The sequence below is a fragment of the Triturus cristatus genome, chromosome 8 (assembly GCF_964204655.1).
Source record: "Triturus cristatus chromosome 8, aTriCri1.1, whole genome shotgun sequence".
NCBI classification, from domain to species: Eukaryota; Metazoa; Chordata; class Amphibia; order Caudata; family Salamandridae; genus Triturus; species Triturus cristatus.
In genome coordinates this window covers 1,654,815,674-1,654,832,645 of record NC_140591.1, presented here as the reverse complement: position 1 = coordinate 1,654,832,645, position 16,972 = coordinate 1,654,815,674, and the positions used below count along the sequence as shown (strand labels likewise).

Below are 16,972 nucleotides of genomic sequence, written 5' to 3'. Positions count from 1 at the left end.
CAAAACTAAATCTTTGGATCCTAAAGTAAGGATTACTCCCTCACTTATGTCGTACTTTAAAGTGCAACCTATTGTGGTGGGTATTGTTAAACAGGGAGAAGTGCTTAGAAAGGGGTCAGCAGCCTTGTGTAGTACAGGGTCAAGTTTGGAGAAAATGGAGGCTGCAGGGGGCTCCCCATCACCGACTATTACCACCATGCGGGGGCAAGAGACAGTAGAGAGAGGGGCAGTGGGGGTCTCTGAAAACCAGAGCGACATTTCATCTCATGTTTTGGGAGGGAGTCACCCCGCGGTTGTTCAGAAAGGTCCGAAAGACCCAATGGGGACCTCGGTAGCATCTCTGGAAGCGGTATTTTGCACTCTCTCAGAGGACATTAAAAAGGGGATCTCTGTGTCTGAGTCCAACCAAGGAGAGATCAGGAATTTCTGTGAGTCTCTGGAGAGGAAGATCGACCTCCTTAATACAAGAACTGACTCTCTGGAAAGCTCTGTAGGAGAGCTAAAAGAAGAACTTAGCGCAGCTAAAGTGGACATACTAGCTCTTAAAAGGGAGGACAAGGTTTTTCGAGACAAACTGGAGCACCTAGAGAACAATTCCTGAGATGCAACCTGCGCATCTTGAATATTCCAGAGGGGAAGGAGGGATAAGACCTCAAATCATACATTGTCTCATTGCTGAAAGAAACAGTGCAGATTGAGGAGACCAATGAGGATTTAAAGAAGGACATTCAAAGGGTGCACAGAGACCCTTATAGAAGGAACCCCAACAGAACTAAACCTAGACAAATCCCCCTTAATTTTCATACTTACTCCCTGAAGGAAAAAATCCTTAACATGGCCCTGAATGTAAAATCACAGAGAGTGAAGGATTTTTCATTTGAAATACGCTCCGATTTGGCCCAAGCTACCGATGATAGGCAATGGGAGCTGGGTAGAAAGCTAGACGACTTTAAAAAGGTAGGGGCAGTGGCTCAGCTTAAATTCCCAGCGACCCTGAAAGTTATGCATAAGAACAAGGTGCACAACTTAAGGTCATTACAGGAGGCAGACAATCTATTAGAAAACATCAAGAAAGGCGATGCCTAGTCAGCAATGCCCCCTTTTGGCGCTATGGTACTGGGTGAGAAAGGTGGGAGGGCATTAGTGGTAGGGTAGACTAACACTAACCTAGGCTCTATAGAATTATATAGAATCATACAGAAAGCTATACAGGGACATACCTAGAAACAAACAAGTAAATAAGCCTATGGCTGACTACGGCAGGTTTCTGGATTTTTCATATATCCTTCACTTTTCTTAAAAGAGACAGGGCGAGTTGCCTCCGGATGTAGCAGACTGGACTTTCATCAGTGCAGGAAAATATTGGGGGGGGTCTCCAGGGAGGGATTCAGGGGGGGAGGGGCGCACTGGGTGGGGAGCATGTGGGAAAAAATACAAAAATCTTCCTCGTTTGTTTTCTGTTGCACTAATTGCCCGAGCTATGTTAGTTACAAGTGTCATAGGGGCATATCTACAAGGCGGCGGTATAAAATTATCGCCACTTTTGCGGCCGTTTTCGGCTGAAAAGCGGCAATAATTTTATCGCTATATGAGCAAGGTCATGCTATAGCGTGAAACCTTGCCTTAGAGCCTGAATTCCTAACGCCCATCTTTGCATCTCTAATGAGATGCAAAGTGGGCGTTCCTCCCCAGGATAACGGGAGAAATATAGCTAAGCGACATTTCTCCTATTATCAAGCCTCACGCAAAGCAGCATAGCGACAAGAAAAGTAGCGATAACCTCTGTTATTGCTACTTTCCTTACGCCTGCTTTGAAACTGACTTAGCCATGATATCCTATGGAAGGTGGATATCATGGCTAAGTATGTGAGGCCCTATCAGCAAGCTATTGCCAAACTTCGTGGGATTATCGCTGGGTTTCCAGCGATAAACTCACGTTTGGCAGTTAGCGCTAGGATTTTTATCGCTTTTGAGATAAGCGTTGCTAATAGCACTCTCAGTGATAAAAATCCATGCTAGCCGGCGATAATTATCCTAGCGCTAAGTGCGCTTAGCGATAATTATCGCCGGTTGTTGCTGATATGCCCCTTAGTCTTGGTCTGGTGGTAGCGACCTCTGCTCCTCATATGTTCCATGTGCCTCAAGGTTAAATTTTCGTGAGACTGGTTCAATTCCTGTCATGGAATGTGAACGCCTACACGTTAAACTTAGAATAACAAAACTTTTACACTATATCAAGGAGCCCCCCGCGCAGGTTATTTTTCTCCAGGAAACCCACCTTTTGAAAGAGGGGTTAACTGAGATATTTAAGAAACTAAAATGGGTGGAACATGTAATCTGTTCTAACCAGAGTTCTAATACCAGAGGAGTAGCTGTATTAATTAAAAAACAATCCAAAGCTCGAGTGTTGGGCTTCTCGGTTAATCCTTGCGGTAGGTGGGTTATTATCTCGGGCTCTCTTTTTACTCTTGTGGGCTATTATGGGCAAACTCACTTAACTTAAAACTAACTTAAAACTCACTTAAAACTATCTTTGCAAATTTGTTGGATTTCCCGGACCCAGTAATTATGGCTGGTGATTTTAACATCGTACTGGACCCCAAATTGGACACGTCTCCAAATAGCATAGCCATTGTACCATCTAAGTCTAGGGCATATCTTTATTCTATGATGACACAGACAGGACTTTGCGATCTTTGGAGGGATAGATCTGGCCATCAGTTAGGAGTCTCTATTATAACAGGAAGTATGGCCATAATTCTAGAACCGACTACATCCTGACTAGCCATAGTTTGAGGGGGAAAGATGTTGGTTATTTAATGCCACACTTATCTGGACATTCAGGGGTATGGTTGGACTTGGATTTGGAAAGTAGGCAGAACGTCAGAGCATGGACCTTCGCCCACTCTCTGCTTCTGGATATTGAGGAGATCAAATATCTGTCCATTGAGATGGAGTGCTTTTTGGGCTATAATATAGGGTCAGCTTTGATCTCCATAGTATAGGATTAATTGAACGCTTTTTAGGGGTACTATTACAAGTAGGGTGTGTTTCAGAAATAAGCAGTACAGAGAGGAGGTTGCCCAAAAGGAAGCAGAGATGAAGATTGCAGAGGTCAGTTTGAACATTGTGGTGCAACCTGAGGAACAGCAGAAGAACATGGCCAGACTGAAAGAACAGAAAGAGCAGCTAGATACCATCCTTCAGACTAGGGCTTTGAAAAGATGGGAGGCAAGTAAGCTTGCCCATTTCGAGTATGGTGAGGGGGCGGGCAGGCTACTGGCTTGGAAGGTAAAATCAGATAGGACGCGTAAGCCTGATCAAAGCAATTGAGGATGTGGAAGGTGACACTGTCTTGTCCACAGATGAGTAGATAGGGGGTGCCTTCTATGATTGTTTTCAGAATTTATACTTTGAAGATAAGGTAGTTGACACATCCGAGGTGTGAACATGCTTAAGTCCTTGGATTCAACCCAACAGGAATTCCTAAATCCAGATATCCCACAGGATGAGGTTAAGAGGGCCATTCTAGCCTGTAACGGGGGAAAAGCAGCAGGCCCGGACGGTCTGCCCATAGAACTCTACAAATCTCTAGAGGAGATCTTGGTTCCATGACTGACCCAGCTTTTTAATGAGATTCTATGCGAAGGAATGAAACTGCCAGGTTCGTGGGGCGAGGCAACTAATACTCTGATATTGAAACCGGGGGAGAATCCAGCAAAGCGTGAGTCATATAGACCTATCTCATTGCTAAATGTAGATAATAAAATCTTTGCCAGGGTCCTGGTGGATAGGCTGGGATCAGTAGCAGGAGATTTGCTGCACCTTGACCAAAAAGCTTTTGTCAAGGGTAGAAATCTATATGATCTTACATATGACTTTATAGGTGCTATAGGTCTGGCCACAACTTGCTCGCCCCCCCTTGCAGCCATGACCTAGACGATACCAAGGCCTTCGACAGGGTCATCTGGGTGTATCTATCGAAGGTTTTGGAGAAATTTAACCTTGGCAAAAAATTCCGACGAGCCATCCAGTTGATCTACAAAGACCCGTCTGCAAGAATGTTGGTCAATGGCAATTTAACCCACCCTTTTAAAATCACTAGAGGTACTAGGCAAGAATGTCCTCTATCTCCCCTCCTCTTCAACTTGTATATCGAGCCATTGTCCAGAGGTTGATAGATGATTTGGACATTCTATCATTTGAATATGAGGGCTAGGAAAAAAAAGTGGCTCTCTGCGCCGATGATGTTTTGTTTCTCTCTTTGGACCTTTCCACAGCTTTTCTGGCAGTAATAAAGTATGCCCAAGATTTTGGTCGGATATCTGGGTATGAGATAAATGCTGAGAAGACCAAGGTCATGACATGGAATTTGGGAGGATGTCAACATCAGACCAATAGAGACATGAGGTACCTTGGGGTCAGAATAGTGCAAGATACCAATAAAATCTCAGAGACCAATCTGGCTAACGTAACAAAGGAGTGTCAGAGGCTCATGAAGAGCTGGGCATACCTCCCCTGTCCATCTTAAATCACCTTCCTTTTTAAAATCATTCCATTGCATTTTTGATAAACCATCTATAGACAAACTTCAGCAGGCTAGTAATTCATTTATATGGGCCTACAGAGGAACCAGAATTGCCTGGAAGAAGTTGAGACGTAGGAGGGGAAAGGGAGGACTCAAACTTTCGGATTTGCAATACTATGCTTGGGCCTTCCAATTGTCTCATTCTAGGATGCTTTTAAAAACACCGGAAAGTGTTTGGGGTTAGGGGCAATGTTCTCAGTGATGCTAAAGGTCGAATTCTGCTCCAGGAGGGTTTCCTATTCCAATATGGAGAGTCCAAGTTCTTTAAGAAGATAAGGCTAAATGTTTTACAGGGAATGGCAAGATCATGGACAAACAGACGGCTGATGGGCCTCAGTTATTTTTCTAGTTTAGCCCCCTAGTGGGATTCTTCTGGTGCACCGGAGTGCTTAAGAGATAAACTAGCACCGCCACTTAGAGAGGCTGGGCTGAAGGTGTGGGGGATTTAGCTGAAGAAGGCACACTTCTACCCTGGTCAAGGTTTCACACTATTTTGGGAGGGAACATTTCCAAAGTTAAATATATTCAACTTCAAAGTTGGGCCCAAAACCTGAATTCATCCATAGGCATAGGTAACACTTTGAGGAACATCTGGTGGAAAGACCTAGAGGAAAGAAGGAGGTATCCACTTGGTACTGGGGTATTGAAGAAGCAATAAATGGCAACTTTAAACTAGCAGAGGATCTGTGGGGAAACTGCCTGCCCGAGGAACCTTGGGACAACCTTTTGCAAACATCCTTTAGCATCCTTTTTGCCACAGTTAAACCAGCATGGCTGAGAAGAAACCACCTGTTAACGACTCACATGGCTTATCTAACCCCCCCAAAGGCTGTCAAAGATGATGGCAGGGCCACAAGCCACATGCAAGAAATATGGCTTGGAGAAAGCATCTGATCTACATATGTTAAAGGAATGACCGGCCATTGCTGAGTTTTGGGCAAAAGTGTGTGAAACTACTTCAGATATTTTGGGCTTTCAAATCCAAATAAGCCTTTCCCTCATAATCTTTGAGATTTCTAGCGAAGTCACTGGCTCAGCAAGGTACTTCCTCTTTTATGCTATTCTTTTGGCCAGGAGGTAAATATGTAAACAATGAGTGGAATGCTCATCTCGACTGCATGCTGAGTAGTTGTCTTTAGTGTTTAGGATATTTAGGATGGATCTGAGTGGGACCCAGGGCAGGAGGAAGAAAGAATGCTGGGATTTTGTATTGAGATGGTCAAATGCTGAGGTATGTGAAAACTAATGAGAAACCTAAAACGGGTATCCTCCTTTAATGGAAATGGGTCCCATGATTATGCCTCTCTGGATCTCTCCAGATTGTGATGGGCACTCCCCGTTTCTATATTGCCAACATTAAGAGTCGTCAGTGTTAACTGGATTACATTGGAGAGTGTCGGTGCCCTTTCTTTTGGGACTGTGCCATCTTAGTCCGCAGATGTACCAGCAGGTTGGAGACCCCCCCTCCAGATACCTGCCTTCTAATAACATACAAGGTACTGGCGGCTAGTTTGCTCTCTGTGGTCTGATGTTTATGAGGACAAAAAAAAGAAACAACCTCCACTGCTCAGGCAATAATATATCTTGCATCAATATAGGCTCAGGTCCTGCAACACCAGCAATATCCACTACTCAGGCAATAGTATATCTTGCGTCAATATATGCTCAGGTCCAACTATACCAACAATATCCACTGCTCAGGCAATAGTATATCTTATTTCAGCATAGGCTCAGGTCCAGTAACGCCAACAATATCTGTTGCTCAGGCAATAGCATATCTTACATCAGTATAGGCTAAGGTCTAACAACACCAACAATATCCAAAGCTCAGGCAACATATCTTGCGTCAATATAGGCTCAGGTCTAACAACACCAACAATATCCACTGCTCATGCAATAGCTTATCTTGCATCAGTATAGGCTCTGGTACAATTGTCAACCTTTTTAATCTTGTCATTAGTTTTACTGAATCCAGTATCTGCTTTAAAAAAAACATGTATATATTTAACCTTATTTTTCCTACCTCTGGTATGATCGGTCTCCTAGCATTCTTTGAGTAACTATATATTCTGGCACCCAGAGTTATGTAGCTTTGTGTGGCTCAGAGTCTGGCTTTCTGGTATGATGTTTGTCTAAGGACTATATTGGGTTTATATAGGGAGATCTCATTTCCTTTGTTTTAAGATTTAAAGTATAAAGATACAGGTTTGTCTGTTCACTTCTTTCATCTCTAGTGTTCTATCCTGGGCAGTAGTAGTGCAGACTGCAGCGTGGTCACCTCCTGCTTCCTGAAGAAGCCTCCCAGACAGGTGACAGATGCTTTAAAGTTTGTTGATGGGGACAGTGTGAAGTTACTGACTCTTGCAGATTGTTCTCTGGCGTTCATCATACCACAACCTTCTCATCAACACCTCTGGCACTTTAATGCTCTAAACTGAAGGCACCGGATGTTCTGCATCTGATACTCAGGTTCTGCACACTGCGGCCAGGTGTCTGGAGATTCAAGCACATAATGACTGTTCATGTAGTCACTTCATATTCAAGGGTATTCGACTCGGCATGTATTGTTCTCTGGCTTCTAAGCGCACAGAGGATGTAATTGAAATTTGAAAAGAAGCCAAATTTGCCTGTCATTGCATTTGTGTCCTGAGTCTCTATTTCTTTCTTGTTTATTATTATTGTGTTTTAACAATTGGGACCATCCTTTCTCATTCCAGCTTAGAAGGCAACCTTTACAGCTTTTGAGATGAATCTCTTTCCCTAAATTCTTGTACCTGCTGCACAGTGCTGCCTCGAGCCAGAGTTGGACTTGTCAGTGACAAGCTTTGGCCTCTCAACCATCACTCACCTTTGATGTCTTGTTTTCGAAGCCTTTGAATGTGAGAACCCCATAGGCATCAGTTGGGATTTCTCTGTGGGATGTGTCCTGGTTCCCTTCCTGGTCTTCTGGTTGACCTTCAGTGTAGACATTTATCCTGAGGGAAAAAAGGGCAGGTATTGTAGGAGTAAAGCTACATCACAGGGGCAGGTGGACTTAGCAGTCAGGCACTGACCTTCAGAGAAACACCAAATGTCAATATCCACAAAAGACAGCATTTGATTAAAATTGGGCTATTTTCAGACAACTAGACATGGTATCAATGCCTGTGGCCACTACAGGAGCAAAGGTACAAAAGGGGCAAAAACAGCAGGTGGTGGCCACCGCTGTTGAAACAGAGTGATTATTAGGAGGAGATCTGTAATTTATAAGATTATACACTTCATGAAGTGACCTGCGTCACAACGTAAATGTATAGTGAATGTTACCACGACCTGTAAAACAATAAAACAAGGGTAAAACGATTGTCCAATCATTTTATTTCCTATCTTGGGGGCATTTCTGCCTTAGTCTGTAATTGATTATGTGTGCCCTTTCTTCACTGAGATGCCTTGAAATAGTAAAATGATTTAAAAAGCACCAATAACCCTAAGGGTTACTATCAAACCTCAAGTCCCATTTCCCAAGTAACCAATAGTAAGTCAATAACATTCATATCTACAGCTTCCACCACCATTTTAAATCTCCTTGCTTGCTGCTCTGTAGGGTTGGTTTAGTGACTTCAGTTTGAGTATCATATCTCGCGCCTGTGTGCTGCTATTCACTATTTAACTTGTGTAACTAGACTTGGCTTCCATACTTTGAGTATCCTGATTAATCCCTCTTAACGCATTGCTGGTGCTTCTGGAAGAAATAGTGCTCTTTTTTCTGCATTTTCACCACAACTTTTCTGTTTCCAAATGGGCCACTCTGGCCTCAGGCGATTGCCGCACGGACCCTCAGACATCAGTGCCTGACTAAGGGCCTTACTAAGCCCTTCATGGATAGCCTGCCACGCCACAGCAGCACCAAGGTCATGACCGTTACCCCACCTGGCAGAGAGCCATCCACCGTATTTATAGATCACCATGTGCCTGATGGGGATCTCATTGTTGCATTCAAAGTGCTGTTCGGCGAACCGTTTTTTAAAGAAACAAACTCCCAAAAAGGGACTTTGTTTCCTAAAACAAAAGCTTTAGGATCCAACAGGCAGGGAGATTTTTCATGGAAAATGAGTGTCGGTGGTCCGCCTCTAACTAGGGCAGGACGACTATCACTGTACCTCAAAGGTCCTCTGGCGACAGAACACTGGGTCAAGAGTTACCATTGGTGGAGGATTCGTGTTTGAACAGAGAGTGGAAACCATGGGTTTGGCAGGGTTGGAGGACCTCAATTTTAGGGCATTCCTCCTCCTGTGCCAAACCCGAAATAAGCCTCTAGCGGTCCTCCAAGTACCTGGGGTTTTATCAGGAGCTTGAGGTGTGCACTGGGATATCCAGAGCCTAGCCAGGACAGCAAGGGCGGTTGCTTCACAGTGTGCTCTCTAGTGTGCAGTTCCCTTCCTAAACTGCTTCTTGGTCCTCTATTTCAGGACCGATGTGTGGATACACTGGAACTGGTAGCATGGTAGTGTGCCCTTCTGTTCCTCTGTCTGCCCACCTGATTCTCTTCTACAGCATCTCCAACAGTAGATGACCTTTCCAAGAAGGTACCATCACAGTAACATATATGAACGCCTATCAACACTCTCCTAATTTTCACTTTGACTACTCTTTCAGCCAAATAGGACCCCCTGTCTCTTGGTCCCACTGAAGTATGTATGTTGGCTACATGTACTCCATTAACTCGTCACAGGGTAGTGAAACCGATTAATCTCGCCTCTAGTTCGGGATGGCAGGGGTACCAGTGTGGTCCTTCGTCGGCATGCCTGGATCAGGTTCACTTGGCTCTCTGGCAATGTGCAGGCTTCACTGATGGACATATCCTTTGATGGGTCACATTTTGCCGTTAGAACGCGGACTCCACTTTGAAACACTATAAGGACAATAGAGCTACTGTGCGTTCTTTTTAACTGATTTCAGAAAGTTAGGGCCTACTCCAGAGTTCTGGCATACAGACAGAGGCAGCCTTCCCAACCAGTGATGTAACAGAGAGCCCAGGCCTTTCAGGCCTACAGATGTGCAAACCAATAGAGACATATATATAAAGGAGGTATGCCTATTGTTCTCCAAAGTTGCCATAGAGAGCGAGTACTGATATCACCGATGGGAGACAGTCAGGGCCACCTGCCCTAGAGGCTTTCATATTACAGATTATATCTGACAGAATTACTGCTGTCTGAGCATTAGCTATCTTCTCGATGTCACCGTCAGAAATATCCTGCATCATTAATCTATTCTCCCTACTTCCACCCCTGTATAAAGCAGTGATAAACATAGCCCTGTCTTCTTCACTTATTTGAGCCTCTAAAGAAGATACTGAAGATAGCGTTACGGAGCACACTAGCTGCCAGAACTGTTTACCTTTCTTATGAGTCATTGTAGCTAACATTGTCTCCCAGTTTGACCTAGAGCACTACCTCTTTTTATGAGCACATAGGTTCCTATAGTCTGCTTTTCAGGCGATCATTTCTGTTCTTACATTATCATCATTTAGATTCAGCGACCAATGGCAGTGCCTCATATTTACCTTCCGCCATTCATCATCAAACCAAGAATTCATATTTTCACCTTTGACTGTTGTTGGACCCGGCCTCGTGGCGTGGTCCTTAACCCCCTGGATTGTGGCCGTTCCCCGCCCCGGCCGTCACAGGCCACCCGTCTGAACTGCACCAAGGCCCTTCACCCGGGGCTGCACGTGGTCGCATACTCCTCGTGGCTCCGCCATCTTGTGGGCATCCACGTCACACCGTGCACCAGCCGGCGCGACCCCGCTCAACCCGGCCTCGACCCCAGCGAAGCCCCGACATCGAGGCACCATGAACTAGCCAGGGGGTGCCGCAGGAACCATTCATCGCCCCCGGAGGAGGACAGTATCGATGGGACCCCCAACTGTCCTCCCCTCTCGAGGTGTGATCGCCCTGCAACTCCCATGGGCCTGGCGCCTCTCCTGCTGGGCGTCTGGCCACCTCCACCCGGCCACTCCGCCCCCTCGGGCGCATAGGTCCGGACATCAAAGGGCTCCAGGCCTATATCTGGAGCGACCCCGCCACAGCTCGGCAGTTGTATCCCGGAGTCGAGAGCCCTGCTGATTGAATCGCGGCTGACCCTACGGAGAAGAACTCTTGTCGGAACCATCACGAGCCCTGCTGACTGCGTCGCGGCTCCTTCTTGTGCACCCTTTCTGAACCACCTGGAACATCGGAGCCCTGCTGACGCTGTCGCGGCCCAACCTCGCTGAAACCTTCCTCGGAGCCCTGCTGACGACGTCGCGGCTCGAGCTGAGCAGAAACCATCTTGAGAGCCCTGCTGATTGAATCGCGGCTCTCCACGAACTGTACGCCAGAGCCCTGCTGACGCCGTCGCGGCTCGACCCATCCAAGATCCGGAGGTCCTCCAGCTAGAGGATAAGAACTGGGCCCCAGGTACCCTCGTACCGCACTCCTGCCAAAGACTGCCCCGCTACCCCTACCCTTCCAAAGAGACACTGAGACTTTTGGTGGATCCCTCGATCCCTTCGTGTAAATATTGACCTCGTAACCTTTTGATTGCTGATAAAGAATTGCTTGTCACCAGACAACCTCCTTGAGTCCTGTGTGGTGGTGTTACTGTGCTAGTACGTGATAGGAGAAGGATCTCTCAGGAGACTTCTCGGCAGCGCTCGGCTACTTCGTGCAGTGTGAGGGCCCCCCTTGGTGGTCTCACCGACTCCTCGGGGTCCGCCTTCCAACAACTGTTAACTGGGCACAAATCCCTTTTAGCTAGCATAAATTGAGCTAGTAGTTTCTTCGTTAGCCTAGAGTAGGAATTGCGATTCTCCTATTACCATGACCAGAGAATCTGGATTTTATTAAAGACATGGAGGCTAACATTATGCATTATTCCTTTAATGCAACTTCAAACAGCAATTTTAAAGTTAATACATCACAAAGCAAAGCTCTAGAATACTCATACGTTACACTGGAAACAAGGCTAGATAGATCAGCCTCTTTTAAATGCAATGAAAGTCAGAGTTCAAGTATTATGAAAAAGATAAGCTTCTTCTTTAGGAAGTGATGAAATCCTAAGGAACAAAAGGTACGAGGCTGAGACTTGCTTGGAGGGAAGATGAGGAAATCTTAGAACTCCGGTGTGATCCTGCATCTTGTGAAGGAACCAATTACGTTGAATTATCTTAAAAAGGATAAATTATTAAAAAGTGCACTAATAAGCCCCATGAAAGGGAAGAAAATTAAGGGTATTTAATAAGTGAGATGTTTCCTCATTATACATCTCTTTTTAAATTCTAATGTTCAAAAAAATGCAATAAGGTAAATTACAATACATTAATACCATGCTATAATAAGAGACAACTCCCGGGAAGGGAGGGTTGGGATAATGTTAGCCTCCGTGTCTTTTTTATTTATTTATTTTATTTTTATACGTTACATGTATACAAAATACAAAGCAGCCCCCAAGCTAAGCAGACCAAACAGACAGCATATTCAGCACATTTGGCATAGTTTCACAGTAATCGCTGTAGGTAGAACAAGGCGAAGACATTAAAAAAATTCTGAAGAGGCGTTGTAGCTTCCATGTCTTTAATGAAATCCAGATTCTCTCGTCATGGTAATAGGAGAATCGCAATTTCATTACACGACCAGAGGCTACCATTATGCATGTTGGTAGTCTAGTAAAACTACATTAGGCGTGTGTTCTACATGTTTGCAGTCATGTTTTGCAAAGGTATAGGAACTGGACCAGTCTGCGGCCTTAAGAATATCATCTAACTTACCTCCTTTCCAAAAAGATTGGCTAACCATAGCACCTCTTAAAGAATGAGCTTGAAATCTTTGGAGGTCAACGCCTGCCATTTGCATAGCTAGTTTAACCCATCTAGCTATAGAGGAAGAGGAGACGGGTTTGAAGGGTTTGACAAAGGCAACAGGAAGCTAGTTTACACCAGCAGTGTGATGTTTGTTCATCCTTGCATCTTACGCCTTCATACAGTCTACAATGCATAACTTTGGGCAAGCATCAAACCTAGGGTAAATAATCATGTCAGAGATGGTTTTAGTTCTTTTGATAATTTCAAATCTGAAACCAAAGGCGTCATATGATCTATTGGTTATTTACAATGCTTTGACATCTGAAACCCTATGACAGGATATTAAACATATTAGAGAAGCTAGTTTAATAAAAAGCTTTTTTATTATCTAGCAGATTATTATTGGGCCAGTTACAAAAAAGGTCAAGTATTAATTTTACGTCCCATAGTGTTTCGTATTTAGGTTTAGGAGGTCTTTTAAGCCTGAAACTTTTCATAATTCTGCATATTATAGAATTCTTACCAATAGATCTACCATTTGAAAGGGAATGACCTGCAGAAATGGCTGATCTATAGCAGTTAATTGATCTATAAGTAAGACCTCTTTCAAATTGTTCAACAAAAAAGTTGGCTACATGTACAATAGGAGCCTCCACGGAATCCAGGTTCCTTTCCAAGCACCAACAAACCCATCTTCTCCAGATACCGTTGTATCTATAGTGTGTACCGGGGGCCCAGGATTCTTGGAGGAGAGAAGAAGCCTGCACCTAAAGGTCAGAGATTTCATTGGCTCGCCTGACAGTTTCCAGGCAAGAAGGGTCAAAGTCCCGTTCTGAAGAAGGGCATATTCTAAACAGTCTATGTCTCTTAGGAGGCCTGGTTAAGCTGGGAGAAGAAAGGGTATTTTGTAAGTTAATTCCAAGGTTGTTGGAAACCAAGGTTGGAACGGCCAAAAGGGTGTTAATAGGATTATTGAACATTGTTCCATTCTCAATTTCTGCAGGGTGAGTTGGATCATTGCAAAGGGGGGAAAATCATATCCTTGAATTCCTTTCCAAGGTTGAAGGAAGGCATTCACTGCCAGAGCACCCAGGTCTGGCATCCAGCTGAAGTATTGGCATAGTTGGCAGGTCAGTCTGCTCACAGAGAGGTCTACTGCTAGGGTCCCAAAAGTTTTTTTAACACGTTTGTGTTTAGTTTCCAGTCAGTGTGATCTACTAGGAATCTGGAATTCCAGTCTGCACAAACATTGTTTTGTCCTGGAGGGTGTTCAGCTTTTAAAGATATTTTGTGTTCTAGGCAGAGCATCCATAGCTTTTTTGCTAGGTAATCGAGATCTGGTGACCTGGTGCCCCCTAGGCGATTTATGTAGGCTACGGCTGACATGTTGTCCATCTTGAGAATGACCGACCTCCCTTGAAGGGATTGCTTAAAACTCATAAGGGTATAAAGCCCGGTGGCTAACTTTAAAAAATATATGTGGTTCGTACTCTCCAAATAGGACCATGAGCCTCCCGTGTTTTGATTCTGAAAGCAAGCACCCCAGCCATGAAGGCTGGTGTCTGATTCCAGGACAAATTCCGGGAAACGCCAAATATGGCTTTGCCATTCAAAGCGTCTAGATTTTCTAACTGCCAGGTCAGTTCTGCCTTGGCTTCCAAATCTAGGCAAATTTTGTCTCCGTACCAAAGGCCAGACTGGAGAGCTCTGCCTTTCAGCCTTTGAAGGGCCTGATAATGTAAAGGACCCTGGAAAACAGCTTGGAATGAAGATGCGAGGAGGCCCAGGAGTCTGGCTAGTTCTCTTAAGGTTAACAGATCGAGTTTCAGGACATGACATATCTCCTTTCGCATCTTGAATATCTTTTTTGGGGGAAGTTGCAGCATAGACTTCACGGTGTCCACTGTGAAGCCCAGGAGCTCTAGAGACCTCGAGGAAGTCAGGATTGATTGTTCTTTGTTTATAATAAAACCTGTACTCTCTATTAAGTTTAAGGTAGTATTCAAGACTTTTAGAATTTGAATGGTCTTGAGACATGAGGAGAATGTCATCTAGATAGATTATAAGGCTGAGAACTCTTTCCCTCAGAACTGAGGTAATGGGCTTCATAACTTTGGTGAAGCACCAGGGGGTAGGGGATAGACAGAATGGAAGAGCATGGAACTGGTGTAGGTGATTGTCCCAAGCAAATTGGAGGAAGGTCTGGGATTCTTGCGCCATTGGAATGGTAAAGTAGGTGTCCTTTAGGTCTAATTTCACTAACCAGCCTTTTCTAAAAGCATGTCCCTGAGGTGATGGATACCTTCCATCTTGAAGTGTCTCTAGGTGAGCGATTTGTTCAATTCTCTGAAAATTATTACTGGTGTCCACCTTTTGTCCTTCTTCTCCCCAGGAAAATATTGCTCAGGAAATTCCAGCTTTCCCAGGGGACCTCTACAATTGCTCCCTTCACCAACATCGAGTTTATTTCCTCTGCTACAATAGAACATTGTTCTTGGGTTAGATTTAACACTCTGGGTGTTGTGACTTGTTTGGGGTTTTCTATAAAATCTATTTTGAAACCCTGGACAGTCAGTAGAACCCAAGGGTCTTGTGTACTTTGTTTCCAGGTGTGTAACAAGTGTTTTAGGCAACCCCCCACTTTCCCCGTTGAAAAGGAAGGATGAGGTGGAAAGGTACTTACTTGGAGTATTGGAGAAGTTCTGTCCTCTGGTTCTGAAGCCTCTTGAACAGAAGGGTCTTTCTCTCTGAAGGTAGAAGCTGGACTACCTTTGTGGCGGTTTGCTGGCGTGGTGACCTGTGTACCTGCTCCTTGACTCTTGGCGGTGTTCTTTGCCTCTCCTGCCTGGTGTGCTCGTGTCTCCCTCCCGCCGCCGCGTCTGTCAATCTCGCGGCCGCGGTCTGGAGGGAGACTACATTACCCAGGCGCCCTTGCTCCCGAGCCCAGAGGCTCCCGCCCACCACCCGCACCTGGAGGCGATTTAAACAACTTCCTGACTCCCGCGTCGCGGGACCGCGCGCGGGCGGCGCCGGGCGAAACTCGGGCAAAGGGCGGGCCGTCTGTGGCTGTCAGGGGCCGGAAGAGGCCGGGCTGGGCCTGCTCTCTGTCACCTGCGTCAAGACAAGGTATTGTGCTTAGTGGTGTCTGTTAGGTGTAACCATGGTGAAAAAGAAGACCACTGGAGCTAAACCAAATGGGGTGGTAGGGGCAACCCTGGACTCATATCTAGTCAGAGCTGCTAATGTCCTGACTGAAGAAATAGAAAGAACTGAAAGGCGCTTGTCGATGGGGGTAGGGAATAAGACAACAGCCCTCATCCACGAGACCCTGGATACCCCAGACTTACAAACACAACAACAATCACCAGGCATTCCCAGGGATCTAGTCGATCTTCCAGAACATATGACTTCCCCCCCAAACACTATTGAGCATTGTGTATCCACCTCCCCAATTCATATTCAAGAGCCCCTGGTTGTAGAGGTCTCTCCCTCCCCCCTGGTTTCAATCAAGACAAGACGCACAAGAGCCGGGGGCCCGGCTCCCGCTGTACGATCTAAGAAACAGACTTCGGTACGAAGTACTAAATCTGGCTCGGGCCCCCAGCCTCAGCCTCAGGTGGAGGTTTTATCTAACAAACTCTGGGCAGCAATAAAGAAAAAACTGGATGTTATACTGGCCCCCATTACTGACAGATTGATATCTATCGAAGATAGACTTTCTATATTGGAAGCGAAGCTTAGCGCCATGACAACAATTGTGCAACCTTCTACCCTGGTGTTGTCGGAAACAAGAATCCCTGACCAACCTCAGCGCTCTGTGCCTGGGTTAATGAAGGAAGCTCCCTCTAATGGTGATTATTAGCCCCTCTCAGCGGTGGCAGGCTCTTCCACTCACACTATGATTCCATCATCAACTATGTCTATCCAAAACTGCCAAATTGCTAATGTACATAATAACGAACTGCCCCTTATCGAGCCTACTCTCACTATGAATGTAAAGAAAACTTTTCCAGGGAAAGGGCTCCCGTTTGTCAGAGAGGCCATTCCTTTGGTTCTTGTTCTTGCCAATGTCCCCCATCTAAGACCAGGTCAAGCAGAGTCAACAACTACGCTGATGGATAAAGCATTACATTGGCTTAGTAGGAACATGAACATTGGAGGAGTGGGTGGCCAACAACAACTGGCAAGAGAAATTATAATGGCCAGACGTGTTCCATGGCTAGGAAACAACGAGAAAAAATTTGGGGGCGATTGTGTTAATTTTGCTACTATGTATGTATTACCTAATGTACTTGCCAACCTATTGCCACCTCAGAAAAGGGATTCTGGTATAATTCCACTTACATTGGAATATTTTATCGGTAATTCCAGATCCCTAAGACGAAATGTGACGCTAAAATCATCTAATGGCCTAAATATGGTTACTGGTAGGATGGCACTTTCAAGTTTTTCTAGTGATCTTAGGCTACAAAATAGATTTATCGCCTTAACCGATCTGGAGGAATGTGATTGACATAGGGGGAGTGATAACTGCCCTGTTCGAACACACCCCCATGAAAACA

The 16,972-nt window shown here is 45.2% G+C and overlaps 1 protein-coding gene across 1 annotated transcript in view; it reads right to left on the bottom strand.

The window, feature by feature from the left end:
* Positions 1–16,972, bottom strand: part of LOC146808497 (transient receptor potential cation channel subfamily M member 2-like) — a 1,333,691-nt gene that overhangs the window by 1,215,844 nt on the left and 100,875 nt on the right. Inside the window, exon 3 of the mRNA XM_085623962.1 lies at positions 7,437–7,563. Within this exon, the coding sequence (XP_085480088.1) occupies positions 7,437–7,563 (127 nt within the window). The remainder of the gene's footprint in view (positions 1–7,436; positions 7,564–16,972) is intronic.